Source organism: Ceratotherium simum, chromosome 39, assembly GCF_057802395.1.
Source record: "Ceratotherium simum simum isolate JZ-2026a chromosome 39, ASM5780239v1, whole genome shotgun sequence".
In the NCBI taxonomy this organism is placed as follows: domain Eukaryota; kingdom Metazoa; phylum Chordata; class Mammalia; order Perissodactyla; family Rhinocerotidae; genus Ceratotherium; species Ceratotherium simum.
The window spans coordinates 9,764,234-9,779,265 of record NC_141938.1 but is presented as its reverse complement, the minus strand read 5'-3'; the positions used below and the strand labels follow the sequence as shown (position 1 = coordinate 9,779,265).

At 46.6% G+C, this 15,032-nt stretch overlaps 1 protein-coding gene across 1 annotated transcript; it reads left to right on the top strand.

The window, feature by feature from the left end:
* Positions 1–12,065: 12,065 nt before the first annotated feature.
* On the top strand, positions 12,066–13,340 carry LOC147912160 (actin-like protein 9). The gene is given in 2 exon segments (XM_087426054.1): positions 12,066–12,368; positions 12,371–13,340. Coding segments are annotated over 2 exon segments (1,251 nt in total). The 3' UTR covers positions 13,319–13,340.
* Positions 13,341–15,032: the final 1,692 nt, after the last annotated feature.

Genomic DNA, 15,032 nt, shown 5'->3' with positions numbered 1-15,032 from the left:
CTTTGCTTTTGTCAAAATGTAGACGATCCTTGAGGAAACAAGTTCATGACAAGCACATAACAGCAGAGAATGACTCACATTGAGTGTGATGTTGTCATAACCTCTCGGCACCAGTAATACCTGAGACGCACACTCTCCTTTGTTACCACTTGAGACACTTTTTCTATACACTGTTTTGTTTAAAGTCTTGTACTTAGCTTGGTGTCAATATCAACTTTTCCTCTGTAACTATGGGCCAGAAAACATTGTATTGAGAGACAGACACATTTTATGAAGTTTGGGCATTAACAAGACATTTTTGCATTCTACTAGGAAAAGTTTAAACAGGGAGATAGTCTGTAGAATATACCTGTGTTTTTCTTTAATCACTCACTTTTAGTTGTTTTTTTAGAATTTACTTAATTTCCTCTTTTATGCTGACAAGTCATCACCATTAGCCTTTGGAAAAGATAAGCCTAAAATGACGGAAATGGCTGAAAAAGATAACACCAAGTCTTTTCTCAGGGTTTGTAACTTTTTACACGAAAATTTTTAAACCTACAGAAAAGTGGAAGGAACAACCATGTACCCTTAACTAATTGTTACTCTTTTGCCACATGGCTTTCTCGCTTTACATACATATAAACACACAACCACACTCACTTTCACATAACATCAAATTCACAAATTCATGTGACGCGACATACACCTAACATAAAATTAACCATTTTAAAGTGTATAATTCCATGGTATTTAGTATATTCACAAGGTTGTGCAATCATAACCTTTATCTAGTTCCCAAAATTTTCCATCACCCCCAAGAAGACTCTATATTCATTAAATAGCTAACTCCCATTATCAATCCCCCAGCATCTGGCAGCCACCTATCTGCTGTCTGTACCCACAGATTTACCATGGTGGATATTTCATATAAATAGAATCATACAGTGTGTGACCTCTTTTGTCTGAATTTTTTTACTTATCATAATGTTTTAGAGGTTCATCCATGTTGTAGCATTGTTGTAGGCTGAGTTATATCGCTTCAAAATTCATATTTTGAAATTTTAACCCCGCAGGAGCAGAGAACCCGGCTGTATTTACAGGTAGAGTCATTAAAGAGGTAATTAAGTGAAAATGAGGTCATTCGGTTGGGATCTAATCCAATATGACTCATGACCTTATACGAAGACAGCAGGGGTAATGTAAGCAAAATGGTGGAATGGGAAGCCCCAGACTTCTTTCCCCAACATGGACATACTGATTTAACAATACATGGATTATTTCCCTTTGTGAAATCCAGAGACCGGTTGAAAGGCTCCTGCACCTCAACTGAGCATGAGATCAGCTGCATTGAAGCCAGTAGGAAAATACACGACACCATCTCACCATAATTCCTCCCCCATCATAGCACCACACAATCCAGGAGGAAACCCCCAGCTCCCAGACTCTCCCTGAGAAAGGAAGGAAATTGCTGTACCACACATCCCATATTCTAGCATTTTGAGGGGCTTCCTGAAGGACTGGTTTCTGTCTTACATGAGTCTGAGCACTGACGGGAAAGTGGCCCAGGTTGGGAGCCACTGAGAACAAAGGTGATGGTTTAGACTAGTGTGCACTCCCCGGCCATAGACCTTTCCCCATGTCAGCACAAGGCAAGTGAGTTAAAAACCCCCAGTCCTGGCTTCTCCTTGAGGAGGGAAAGAATTGGAGAATTTGTCCAACATTCCAGCCTTTCAAGGGGGTTACCCAATGAACTGACATCTAAATGAGAGATTCTTCTCTGGGAATCAACCAGTCCCAAAAAGAAAGAAAGAGCTACCACTACGGAATCCCCAAGGAAACAGCCCAGCCAGGTCACCCTAAATAGAAAACCAAGTCAACAGGCTAACACATGTGCATAGAGCTTCCCATCAACTCTTTTACCCAATTAACCAAAAATATCTTATACAAGGGACAGAGACCGAAACAGTCATTCTGAAAATGAAGGCACTTTGGAGGAAACAGACTTTGAGGGAAGAAGAAATTAAAACGAAATTCTTAGTAATATTAGAAATATAACTGAATAGAACTCAGAGATATAACTACAAAGATAATATCCATGAAACGAAGGATTTTATCTTTACTTTAAATAACAAAAAAAATCTTTTAGAATGTTTTTAATGATGGGAGACATGAAAAACTCAATAGAAGTGTTGAAATATAAAATTTAGGAAGACATCACAAAAGAACAAAGAGAAAACTAGTAGAAAAATGACGAATAAGTCAAAGAATCATCACAGATGGCCCAACAAAGAAACAGTAGGCATTTCAGATGTATGGAAATATGAGAAGAAAAAAACAGAAAAATTCAAGGAAATAATGCAAGAAAATTTTCCAGAATGGAAGTTGTGAATTTCAAGATTGAAAATTGCTCAGCAGAATAGACAAAAATAATATATCCTATAAGCTTCCAGAGAGATAAAACACGTTTCCTACAAAACTCAAAAATAGGAATGCCCTAGAACTTTTCAACAGGAACACAAAATACTAGAAGGCAATGGAGTGATCTCTTCAAAATGCTCAGGGAAAATTAATTCCAACCTAGGATTCTATAGCTGGTCAAATAACCATTTAAGTGTGAGAATAGAATAAAGACATCTTTTGGGCCGGCCCCATGGCTTAGTGGTTAAGTGCATGTGCTCAGTTACTGGCGGCCCAGGTTCGGATCCTGGACGTGCACCAACTCACTGCTTCTCCGGCCATGCTGAGGCCACGTCCCACACACAGCAACTAGAAGGATGTGCAACTATGACGTACAACTATCTTCTGGGGCTTTGGGGGAAAAAAAAGGAGGAGGATTGACAACAGATGTTAGCTCAGAGCCAGTCTTCCTCAGCAAAAAGAGGAGGATTAGCATGGATGTTAGCTCAAGGCTGATCTTCCTCACAAAAGAAAAAAAAAAAGAATAAAGACATCTTTAGACCAGATGGTATTTTCAAAAAGTGTGTCTCCATTGACTCTTTCTCAGGGAGCACATGTGCCACCTCAATGGGGCATAAACCTAAAGAGAAAATACAGACTATAGGAAACAGTGGATTCAACCCAAATGGAATCTCTAGGATAATGGTGAAGGGGGATCCTAGGATGGCAGCTGTCAGCTAGTTCAGCCTGAAGCAGGTCAGAAGGCTCCAGTAGAGGTTTCTTCAAGAAAATTAAATTGATAGAAAACTTCGTGTGTTTGAAAGTTTCAAGAGGAGATTTACATAAATACAGAGAGTTTTGGGTTCCAAAACAAAAAGAAAAGAAGAAGATTCAGTCTCTCACCACCACTCCTGCCCGAAACTCACCTGCTGATACCAGCAACACCTGCATACACATTTGTGCGAGGACACTCACAGGGGTGGCACTAGTTCCATCATATCTGGAGAGCCTGCCTCACCAAACACACACACTGCTGTGGACTTAAAGTAGAAAGATGATGTGAAATATCCAGATACTTGGTCTACAGGCTGGAAAAACAGACCCTAGATTTGCACAGTGCTATGCATCCTGTTTGCACAAGACAAAGGCGAGAGACACATATCTTCTGTAGGTCCTTTCCCTACCTTGCTCTTAAGTCTGTGGATCCAGGGCCGTGAGCAGACCCAGTGAGAGATGCCCATCAGCTCTCCCCATCTCACAATGACTCCTGAGGACACCTCCCTGGAATGTGTCACGCCCTGGTTAGCCTACCAGCACCTTCTCTACCCGAGCAGTGATGAGCTAATTGTCAAGGGATGGAGGTCCCAGGGGAGGCCTCTTCTGGCTTCCTCTTTCAACTGCAGAGAATATTAACAGCAGTGGGAGTCAGGTGCCCTACATCTAACATTTGCCCCAGCAGAGCATGAGAAAACAATTATGCTCAGTTCTTAACTGACCACAGGAATGGAGGAGGGAATATTTGCATGGATGACTGAAAAGCACCAGACCATTGAAAACCATGGAGAGTTCTGCATGAGAAGAATGGGAGAAGAGGTCTGTTTTATTTTATTCATATTTAAGTGGTTCTTTTCTTTTCTTTTATTTTCTCCTCTCTTCTCTTCTTTTCTTTTTTCTTTTATTGCTGGGAAGATTTGCCCTGAGCTAACATCTGTGCCAGTTTTCCTCTATTTTGTATGTGGGTCGCTGCCCCAGCATGACTGATGAGTGGTGTAGCTCCACACCCTGGAACTGAAACTGGACTGCTGAAGCAGAGCATGCTGAACTTAACCACTCGACCACAGGGCCAGCTCCCAAGGAATCTGTTTTAAAATGTAGGTTTATTATTATTCAGGTATGGTGAGGCCAACAGGTAAGGAGATGATTACCATTGAAAAGATACCCTATTTCTTACGGTTCCCAAGAGGAGGTGGCACAGCATGCCGTGGGGGTCACATGGGGAGGCACCAGGGTCAGTCAGGAGGCAGAGGGAGAGAGGGGAAAACATGAGCAACAGCATTTATTCTGGTTTCCATGGAAAAAATTGGTGAGGCAGGGTTAGCAGGCTTAGGATTGTCTAGTCTAAATCACTTCAGCAGACTCTGGGGTGTAGGCACTGTCCCTAGTTGTCTGGTACCTGGCCCCTGGGTGATCTAGTAAGTGGACAGTGGCCCTGAGTATAAGAGCTCCATGAAGGAGAGGGTTGGGGTGTGGGCTCTGCATTGGTTGGTTTGCACATGAAAGGTGCACTCACAGGTCAGTTGTTTGCTGTCTCTAGGAATTAGCTAGTCCTGGGAGGAGCAGTCTCTCCGAGCAAGTCCCCAAGATGCCAAAGCATCAAAAATACAGAATAAAAAGATATGATTAATACAAACTTCCTGTGTGTTCTCCAGGGTTTGTGGCAAGACTGCTCGAGTAATCAGTGGTTCTCAGCAAGGAATACACAGTAGAGTGAGCTGGAAGTTTTTAAAAAAGTGATGCTCAGGCCACACCCCACGTCAAGTGAATCAGCATCTCTGGGGAGTGGGGACCTTCAGACTACAGAATGGATGGAGCTGCTGGTTTCAGCAGAGCCAGAAGGAGGTGCAGTGTCCTGGAAAAACTGATTTCCCCATGTAAAAACACCCCAAATTCAGCAGCACGATCCTCTCAGGGGAGGATCCACAGAGGGCTTCCCATGTGTCTGTCATGTTTTTGTTGCTTATGTTGTGTGGTGGATACACACAGGCACTTGAGATTCTGTGTGTGTGTGTGTGTGTGTGTGTGTGTGTACAGTTGATTGTCATCATTCACAAAGACTGTATCTGAGAATTCACCTACTTGCTAAAATTTATTTGCAATCCCCAAATCAATACTGGTGGGATGTCCTAGGCCATTCGCAGACATGCACAGAGCAGTGAAAAATTTGAGTCATCTGCACGCTCCTTCCCAGCTCATGTCAAACAAGGCAACGCTCTCCCTTCTAGTTTCAGCTCTCAGACCACAAACATGTCATCGTCATGGTCTATTTAGTGCCACGTGTGTCACATTTTTGTGCTTTTGTGCCTTCACTGTTTACATTGGCCCCCAGGCATAGTGCTGAGGTGCTGTCTAGTGTTCTTAAGTGCAAGGGGGCTGTGACGTGACTTACAGAGAAAATGCGTGTGTCAGATAAGCTTCGTTCAGGCATGAGTTGCAGCGCTGTTGGCCGTGGGTTCAATGTTAATGGATCATTAATACATATTAAATGGGGTGTTTTTAAACAGAAACACATACAACACAAAGCTATGTATGGATTAGTTGATGAACATGCTGTAACTAGAGACTTGCAGGATCCTAATCCAGTGATTCCCAGTTTGGCCACATGCCCAGTTGGGTGAGCAGTGTGGGATAGGTTGCAAAGAGACTGAAGAAAAGACCCAGAGATGGCGAGTGAGACACGTGGGTTTATTGGGAGTTACTTACAGGGAACGTCCAGTGTTGGCCAGCTGGACGGAAGTGTGCACCTGCTCCTGCCCCCGAGAGAAGCTTGCTTAAGCAGGCAGAGGAACAAAGGCTGCGTGCTTGCCGAGGGGGACTGTCCATGTATGACCTGCATTCCAAGGACCAGAGCTCCCCCCAGAGGGCCTCCATGTTCCCTCAGACCATGACGGCCTTTGAGCTAACTGTCCCATGAGAAACAGCTGGGTCGGCCAAGCCCAGGATTGTGATCATCGTGAGTGCTGGCATGTAGCCCAGACAAGGGGCCCCAAGGACATGTGGCTCTTAAAGAGCACACTAGTTCCCCTACATTCCCCTAGAAGCAATAGTTCAGTGTTCATCGTGACTTCATAGAACACAACTACTGCAATAAATTAAGAGAATCAGCCACTGATTACTTGAGCATTCTTGCCTGAAACCCTGGAGAACAAATAGGGATGCTGTATTAATCTTGGCTTTTTAGTCTGCACTTTTTCCAGCTTTACTGACATATAATTGACATAATATATGTGTAAGGTTAAGGTGTACAATGTATTGATTTGATACACTTATATATTCCGAAATGATTACCACCATAGTGTCAGCCAACAGCTCCTTCATGTCACACATTTCTTTTTTGTGATGAGAATATTGAAGATCTGCTCTCTTAGCAACTTCCAAGTACACAATACAGTATTGTTGACTATAATCAGCATGCTGTGCTGAGATCCCCAGAACTCATTCATCTTCTAACTGGAAGTTTGTACCCCTTGACCAACATCTCCCCATTTCCCCCACCCTCAGCCCCTGGTAACCACCATTCTACTCTCTGTTTCTGAGTTCAGCTACTTTAGGTTCATCCTAAAACGCTCTCAAGGTTCATCCATGTTGTTGCAAATGGCAAGATTTCATTCCTTTTCATAGCAGAGTAATATTCCATTGCATATGTATATATCACATCATCTTTACCCATTCATCCATTGACGGACACTTAGGTTGTTTCTGCACCTTGGCTATCCTGATTTATTCTGTATTTTTGATGCTTTGACTGTGTGTATGTGTGTAAGTTTTGTAAGCCTGAAATATTTTGTAATTTCAAATTTTGAAATTAAAAATGTGTTTAGAAATAAAATAATGAAACCCTGTAGTTCCAGCTTTATTGTGAGTTTTCCTTTCATCTCCCAGATGAAACAAATCTACAAGGCTACAAGCTTCTCAAAGTGGAGCAACAACAGCATCAGCCTCACCTGGAAGCTTGTTAGAAATGCAGATTCTCAGGCCCCACCCTGGACCTGCTGAATTAGAATCTTTGGGCAGGACCAGAACTCTGTGTTTTAACAAGCCCTCCTGCAGATTCTCATACACCTTTAAGCAAGAGGACCCGCTGGTCTGAGAGAACTGCCTCACAAGCCAGACTCACTGTCCATGTTTCAGACGATCAGGGGGAATGAAGAATTTAAGAATTTTGAAGACCCAGATCTGTAGATCTCCAGTTGCTGCACATTAAGTTCTTCTGGGAGCTTTTACAAATCACTGATGCTTGGTCTCCATCTGCAGAGATTCCGATTCAGTCGGTCTGGGGTGCAGCCAGGATCTGGGGATTTGTTTAAGTTCCCCTGGTGATTCTAATTTGCAACCAAGGTTGAGAACTCCTGACCAAGAGAACAAAGTTGCTGCAGGGGAAAGGAAAAGCAGCTGGTGGTCTTGGGCGCCCCCTGCCGGCGGGAAGCTGTACACGTCGTCTCCCAGCACCCTCAGGCAGGCAGATAGAGATGCCGGCCCACGTGGGCTTTGGAGGAGTTCGCTGCACATATCTGAAGTCTGGTTGATGTGTATGCAAGAAATGCCCTTTCAGTGGAAATGTCTATTTAAATCCATTTAATCCTATATAATTCCATTTCAAAGCTGTTACTTGGATGTTTCCAGTTGTCATTTGCTCACACACACGCACATACAGACTACATTACCTGTAATTTACCTAACACTCTCATATAGCACTTACTATGCGCCATCCACGGACCTTAACCCTGCACAAATAGCTCATCCCTCCCCATACCTGCCCTTTGAAGTCAGTACTACTATTACGTACAATTTGCTAATGAGGAAGATGAGGCACAGAGAGAATAGTAGTTGGTCTCAGCCATGAAGTGCAGGAGCTGGGGTTTAAACCCAGCAGCTGGCTCCATATCTGTGGTCTTAACAATATCACGGCATTGCTGCCTCTAATCATGACGGTTTCTGCCCTGTTTGCTGTGGTATCCCAGGATCTAGCATCTGTTATGTGCCAGACACAATATCCCCTCAGAGAGTCCCAGCCTCCACTTCCACTGTTTGGGCTGGATCTGAGACCTCACAATTTCCCGGACTCACAGTCAGTCACTGCAGTATCTCAGAGATCTGGGTTCAAATCCTACTCCTGCCCCGCCCCAGCTGTGTGACTTTGGGCAAGTCACTTCACCTCTCTGAGCCTCTATTTCCTGATCAGAAAAAGTGGCCATAGTACCCATTTCTAAGTCATCATGATGCCCCCTTCCAAGCTGTCATCTAGCACCCCTTTCACTTGCCATGAGGAATCTTTAAAGGAAAAAAATGTTTATTATTGTCTTAAGTGGCTGTAACCTAAATTCACCACAATACTGTTTCATGGGCTCAAGCGTCCATCCTGCAGATGTGCTGAACAAGGTGGAGAAATGGGAGACACCTCCCCGTCCACACACAGCTGTATCACTATCGGCACTAAAGGCTGGGCCCTGAACAGAGACTATTCAATTCTTTATGGAATAATCCATCTGAGCTAAATGTTTCCTTTTAACATGCTGATACTCAAAGCTCTATTACAACCTCACACTCATTAAGATAGCTGTAACTTTTTTAAAAACCAGAAACAAGCATTGACGAGGATGTGGAGTAAGTGAAACCCTCTACATGGCTAGTGGGAATGTAAAATGGTGTTGCAGCTATGGAAAACAGTATGATGGTCTCACAAAAAAATAGAAATAGAACTACCATATGATCCAGCAATCCCACTTTTGGGTGTATACCTAAGAGAATTGAAAGCAAGGTCCCAAAGAGATATTTGTACACCCATGTTCACAGCAGCATCATTCACAATAGCCAAGAGGCAGAGGCAACTCTAATTTACATTGACAGATGAATGGATAAACAAAATGTGGTATATACTTATAATGGAATACTAATCAGCCTTAAAAAGGAAGGAAATTCTGACACGTGCTACAATGTGGATGAACCTTGAGGACATTATGCTCAGTGAAATAAGCCAGTCACAAAAAGACAAACACTGTATAATTCCACTTATAGGAGGTCCCTAGAGGAGTCAAATTCATAGAGACAGAAAGTAGGATGGTGGGGTCAGGGGCTATGAGAAGCTGTTGTTTAATAGGTTTAGAGTTTTGGTTTTGTGAGATGAAATGTTTTGAAGATTGGATGCACAACAATGTGAATGTACTTAACACCACTGGACTGCACACTTAAAAATGACTAAGATGGTAAATTTTATGTTATGTTTATTTTACCACAAATGAACCTTCCTTAAATTTGTTTTAAAAGTGTGATTTCAATAAGCTCTCCCAATGATAAAGAAAAAAACCATCTGATTACATCACCACTATGGCTCTTTGTATAAGCATGAGGACGAAACACTTCTAGCCAAAATGCTTACTCTTATTCTTTAACCAAAAATATTTGAAAACAGAAAGGCTGTGCACCAAAGCATTAATCAGGTCACCTCTGAGCAGGGGCATCAGAAGGTCGGAGGCAAAATCCTGACTTCTTTTTTTTTTTTTTTTTTTAATTTTTTGTTTATTGCAGTAACATTGGTTTATAACCTGACTTCTTAAGCAGTGAGATTATGGGTGACTTCATTTTCTCCTGTTGTTTTTTTCAGCCTTCTGAGAATTAAAAAGTAAAATTGAAAACTAAATTTGAAAATAATGGATAAGATGCTGTTGTTTAGTATATTTCTGGTCATTGTGGACAGTCCAAAAAAGTGCCTGCATCCAAAATAAGTAAAGAACTCATACAACTCAATAACAAAAACAAACAAACAACGCAATTGAAAAATGAGCAGAGGATGTGAATAGGTATTTTTCCAAAGAAGACCTATAGATGGCCAACAGGCTTATGAAAATGTGCTCAGCATCACTAATCATCAGGAAATGCAAATCAAATCCACAATGAGATATCCCCTCACACCTGTTAGAATGGCCGTTATCAAAAAGACAAGAAATAACAAGAGTTAGTGAGGATGTGGAGAAAAGGGAACCCCTGTGCATTGCTGGTGGGAATGTAAAGTGGTGCAGCCACTGTGGAAAACAGTATGGGAGTTCTTCAAAAAGTTAAAAATAGAGCCACCATATGATCCAACAATCCCACGTCTGGGTATACACCCAAAGGAAATGAAAACAGGGTCTTGAAAAGATATCTGTCCTCCTATATTCATTGAAGCATTTTTCACAACAGCTGAGATATGGAAACAAACTAAGCATTCATCAATGGATGAATGGATAAAGATGTAGTATATATATACAAAGAAATATTATTCAGCCATGGCAAAGAAAGAAACCTTGCCATTTGCAACAACATGGATGAACACATTATGCTAAGTGAGATGTCAGACATAGAAGGATAAATACCGCGTGATCTCACTTATATACAGAAAATAAAAAAGGCAGACTCATAGAAACAGAGAGTACAATGATGGTTACCAGGGGCTCGGGGGTGGAGGAAATGGGGAGATGTCGGTCAAAGGGTATAAATTTCCATTTGGAAGATGAATAAATTATATATACTTGAATGAAATAATAAAACAAATTATATACTTGAAAGATGCTAAGAAAGCAGATATTAAATGTTCTCGCCACAAAAATGGTAACTATGTAACGTGATGGAGGTGTTAGCTAATGCTACAGTGGTAATCATTTTGCAATACATAAGTGTATCAAATCAACATGTTGTACACATTAAACTTTCAAAATCTTGTATGTCAATTACATCTCAATAAAGCTGGAGGAAATAAAAGGCCCTGGACTCTCAATAAATGGCTGAGTAAATGAACGTTTCAAAATGGCCACACACACAAATAATTAATTGATTGATTAATTAATTTAATAAAAACTCAACCCCGCTCTCTGGCCACGGTAATAAATCTATACACAACTAGGAAATGAAGTCTCTCTCAGCTTGATATCTCCACGGCACATTCAGCACTAGTCATGATGATTTCTAGCACTCCACACAAACACACACACACACAAAATTTTAATTTGTTATTTGTTGTAACAGGTGATACCTAACACCACCAAAAACAGATTTTGAAGCAACTCTCCTGATCCATTGTGCAGCCTGCTCTCCTTAGTCAAGACTATTCCTTCCTCTCACATGCAACCACCTTTTATCTGTACTGAAAGCCCCTTTTGGTAGCCCCATGGATGTCCCCTCCCCACCAAGGGGAAGCAGAGAAAATCCCTGGAGAAAAGGAAGACACCCCACACTGCCACCATGTAGTAGAGAGAGGGAGTGGAAATCAGGGAAGGCTTCTAGGAGGAGGTAGTGTCCCGCTGAGATTGGAAGAGGCAAACGTCTGCTTTGCAGGAATGGGGCACAGAGGCTGTTCCAGGCAGTGGGAAGAGCAGAAGAGTCAAAGAACCTAGTACAGGGGTCTCTGTGCCTCTCCTTGCCTCCTCCTGAAGCTGGTTTCTGTTTCCTCTTGGAAACAAGAAAGCCACACTAGCTGATCACCTTCCAATGAATATTATAAGGATTAATATTTTAATATTCTAAGGAGGTCTGTGGCCAGCTCTCTCATACTACAATGTGAATAACTTCAAGATAAGGCCCCAAGAGATGGATTCCTGGTTCTTACTGGGTTCCGGATCAGGGAGCTGGGTCAGACGTCCCTCCTCAGGCACCCCCTATCCTCCTCCTTCTCTGAATTTGGCACTTTGAGGGGAATGCAGAGTAGATGAGTATCCTGGGAGCTTTCTGGGACAGGGAGGGGCCCTATCCCCACCCCTTCATTGTGATGTCTTCTAAAGGGGGCAGAGGGCAGGGTGATGTCACAGACCACTGGCCGGCCCCTCCCCCTCTTTGCCTGTGCCTGCCACTGGCCCAGCCTCGCCTTTTCCCCCCACACCTCTGCACCCTAGAGGAAACGGGTCATCTTTGCCAAGCAGCCCACTCGGCCACCTGCAGCCATGGATGCAAATCACTCCAACCCCTTGGAGCCCCAGTCCTCCCCAGAGGAACCCAAGCCTGGCCTGACCCCCTGCTCAACCACGGGAAACAAGACCCTGCAGCAGGACCCCCCTAGCACGGTGGGCGACAGGTTGCCACCAAAGACCGGAGCGGTGGTCATCGACATGGGCACAGGCACCTGTAAGGTGGGCTTCGCGGGGCAGGCGCGGCCCACCTACACCGTGGCCACCATCGTGGGCTGCCAGCCCCAGAAGCCGGCCCCCACCGGGCAGCAGGCGCTGGAGACATTCATCGGCGAGGCCGCGCGCGCGCGCGCCCCGAGCTGACGCTGGTGCAGCCGGTGCGGAGCGGCATCGTGGTGGACTGGAGCGCGGCCGAGCTCATCTGGCGCTACCTGCTGGAGCACGACCTCCGCGTGGCCACCCAGGACCACCCACTGCTCTTCTCAGACCCGCCCTTCAGCCCCGCCACCAACCGCGAGAAGCTGGTGGAGGTGGCCTTCGAGTCGCTGCGCTCCCCCGCCATGTACGTGGCTTCCCAGTCCGTGCTGTCCGTCTACGCGCACGGGCGGGTCAGCGGGCTGGTGGTGGACACGGGCCACGGGGTCACCTCCACGGTGCCGGTCTTCCAGGGCTACAAGCTGCCCCACGCCACGGAGCGCCTGGACCTGGCGGGCACCCACCTGACGGCCTTCCTGCCGGAGATGCTGCTCGGCTCCGGCGTGCAGCTGGGCCAGCAGGACCTGGACACCGTGGAGGACATTAAGCATCGCTACTGCTACGTGGCGGCCGACTTGCTCCAGGAGCAGGCCCGGCCGGAGCAGGAAGACCGGCAGAGCCTGGAGCTGCCGGACGGGCGGACGGTCACGCTGGGCAAGGAGCTGTTCCAGTGCCCGGAGCTGCTCTTCAGCCCGCCCGCGATCCCAGGGCTGTCGCCCGTGGGCCTCCCCACCATGGCCACACGGAGTCTTCTCAAGGTGCCCCTGGAGGTGCGGGCGGACGTGGCCCAGAACGTGCTGCTCTGCGGGGGCTCCTCGCTCTTCGCGGGGTTCGAGGGCCGCTTCCGCGCGGAGCTGCTGCGCGGTCTGCCCTGCGAGGCCCGCGCGGTGGTGACAGCCCGGCCCAGCAGGAGCCTCTCGGTGTGGATCGGGGGCTCCGTCCTGGCCTCGCTGCGCGCCTTCCAGTCCTGCTGGGTCCTGCGGGAGGAGTACGAGGAGCAGGGCCCCCACATCGTGTACCGAAAGTGCTACTGACGCGGGGCAGGGGCGGGGAGTGTTGTGGGCAGTAAAGCATCCGCTACCCAGCCAGCTCTGTCCTCCCTTCCCTCAGGGCCTGGCCTCGCCCACTCCTGGACCCACCCAGACTCGCCTTGCTCTGACCCCACACACCCACCCCACCGAGATCTGCCTCCAAAGACGTTCTCGGTTCTGCCCTGTCCTAACTCACCTCCCATGGTCCATCCCGGGAGAGACCCCAGTTCTGATTCCCTAAACCCACCTCCCCCAGGATCAAGGCCCAACACACCACCATGTCCTCACCCTGTCAAACCCGTCTCCATGATCTGTGTCCCCCAGGGCACTCTCAGGTTGGGGCCCCACCCAAGCCCACCCCCAAGACATCCCCAGATTCTAACCCCTAATCTCCCCTCTATCATCTATTTCTTTTGATATATAGTGCCCCAAGATTCCTCTGGGCACTAAGCTCCCCAATTCACCCCCTTGCAATGTCCATCAAGGACCCTCAACCCACCCCCATACCCTGTTCCTCCCCAAGGAACTGCACCAGGAACTCCAACTCCCGTCCCAGAATCTTTCCATGAGTGTTCCAACCCCTAGGTGCACCCTCATAGTCTGACCCCATTTCTAATCCCCACAAACATACCCCTGAGTTCCACTTCCCAAGACATCCCGGTTTCTAAGCACCTCAAATCCACCCCCTCATTGGTTTTCTCTTGTCTGTTTATCCAAAGTTCTCCTATACTCTGATAATCTGAGCACCCCCAAAATTCTCCCCACAAGTGCTGAAAACCCCCATCCACCACAAAGATCCAAGTTGTGACCCTCAGGGTCTCCCCTATAATGGCCCACTAAAGGATCCCTCAGTGTCCAAAGCCCATGCCCCAAGTTGCCTTTCTCCCAAACTCTGCCCTCCCCTCACAGTTTGCTCCCTCTGACTTCTTCCTTCCATCCAGGTGCTCCCACAACCCATCCCCCATTCGTACACCCAAAGAACACCATGTTCTGAAACCCCAAACCCCCAGGATAGCCCCCACTGCTCTCAGCCCAGCCCCTTGTTCTGCATCCCCCCGAAAATACTCCTGCATGGTCTCTCTCTCAGTGCACCACCTGACCCCAGTCCTCAGCCCTGGAATCCTCCCAGGAAGGCTTTGGCCCCCAGGACCATCCCATGATGACCCCACTAATGCCCTAGTTCCCTCCCCTGTGTTCTGACCCCCCAACTCCCTCCCCAAATACACTCTCCCAGGGTCACCTCATGATGAACCCCCAGGACACCCCACCCTGGGGTTTTCAGACTCCCAGGAACTCACCCCCAGGTCCCATCCCATTGGTTGAGACACCAATGGGCAGTGGTGTTCCCAAGGGCTACCCACGCCACCATGACCCAGCTGGCCACCCCTATCTCCCTCCATTCCACTCGTAATTCATTCCAAGTTCATTCCATCTCCCCAGACCTCTCTCAGCCTCTTCCTGGGACACACACCCCAGGAGCTTTCTCTGGGACCTGCCCTGAGGATGCCCTATGAGGCCTCTCCCATCCCATCCTGTCCCTGCGGGGGCCTGGAGAGGGAGTCCAGCCTCTCAGGATAGGGAAGCTGGGCATCCTCCCAGCTGTCTCCTCCCTCTGTCCTCAGCCACCCTGGGCCCCTGCTGAAGGCAGGATCCTCTGCCTCATGCCACCATCCAGCCCCACAGACGTCAGGACCCCTGGCCAGCAGCCTGGACACGT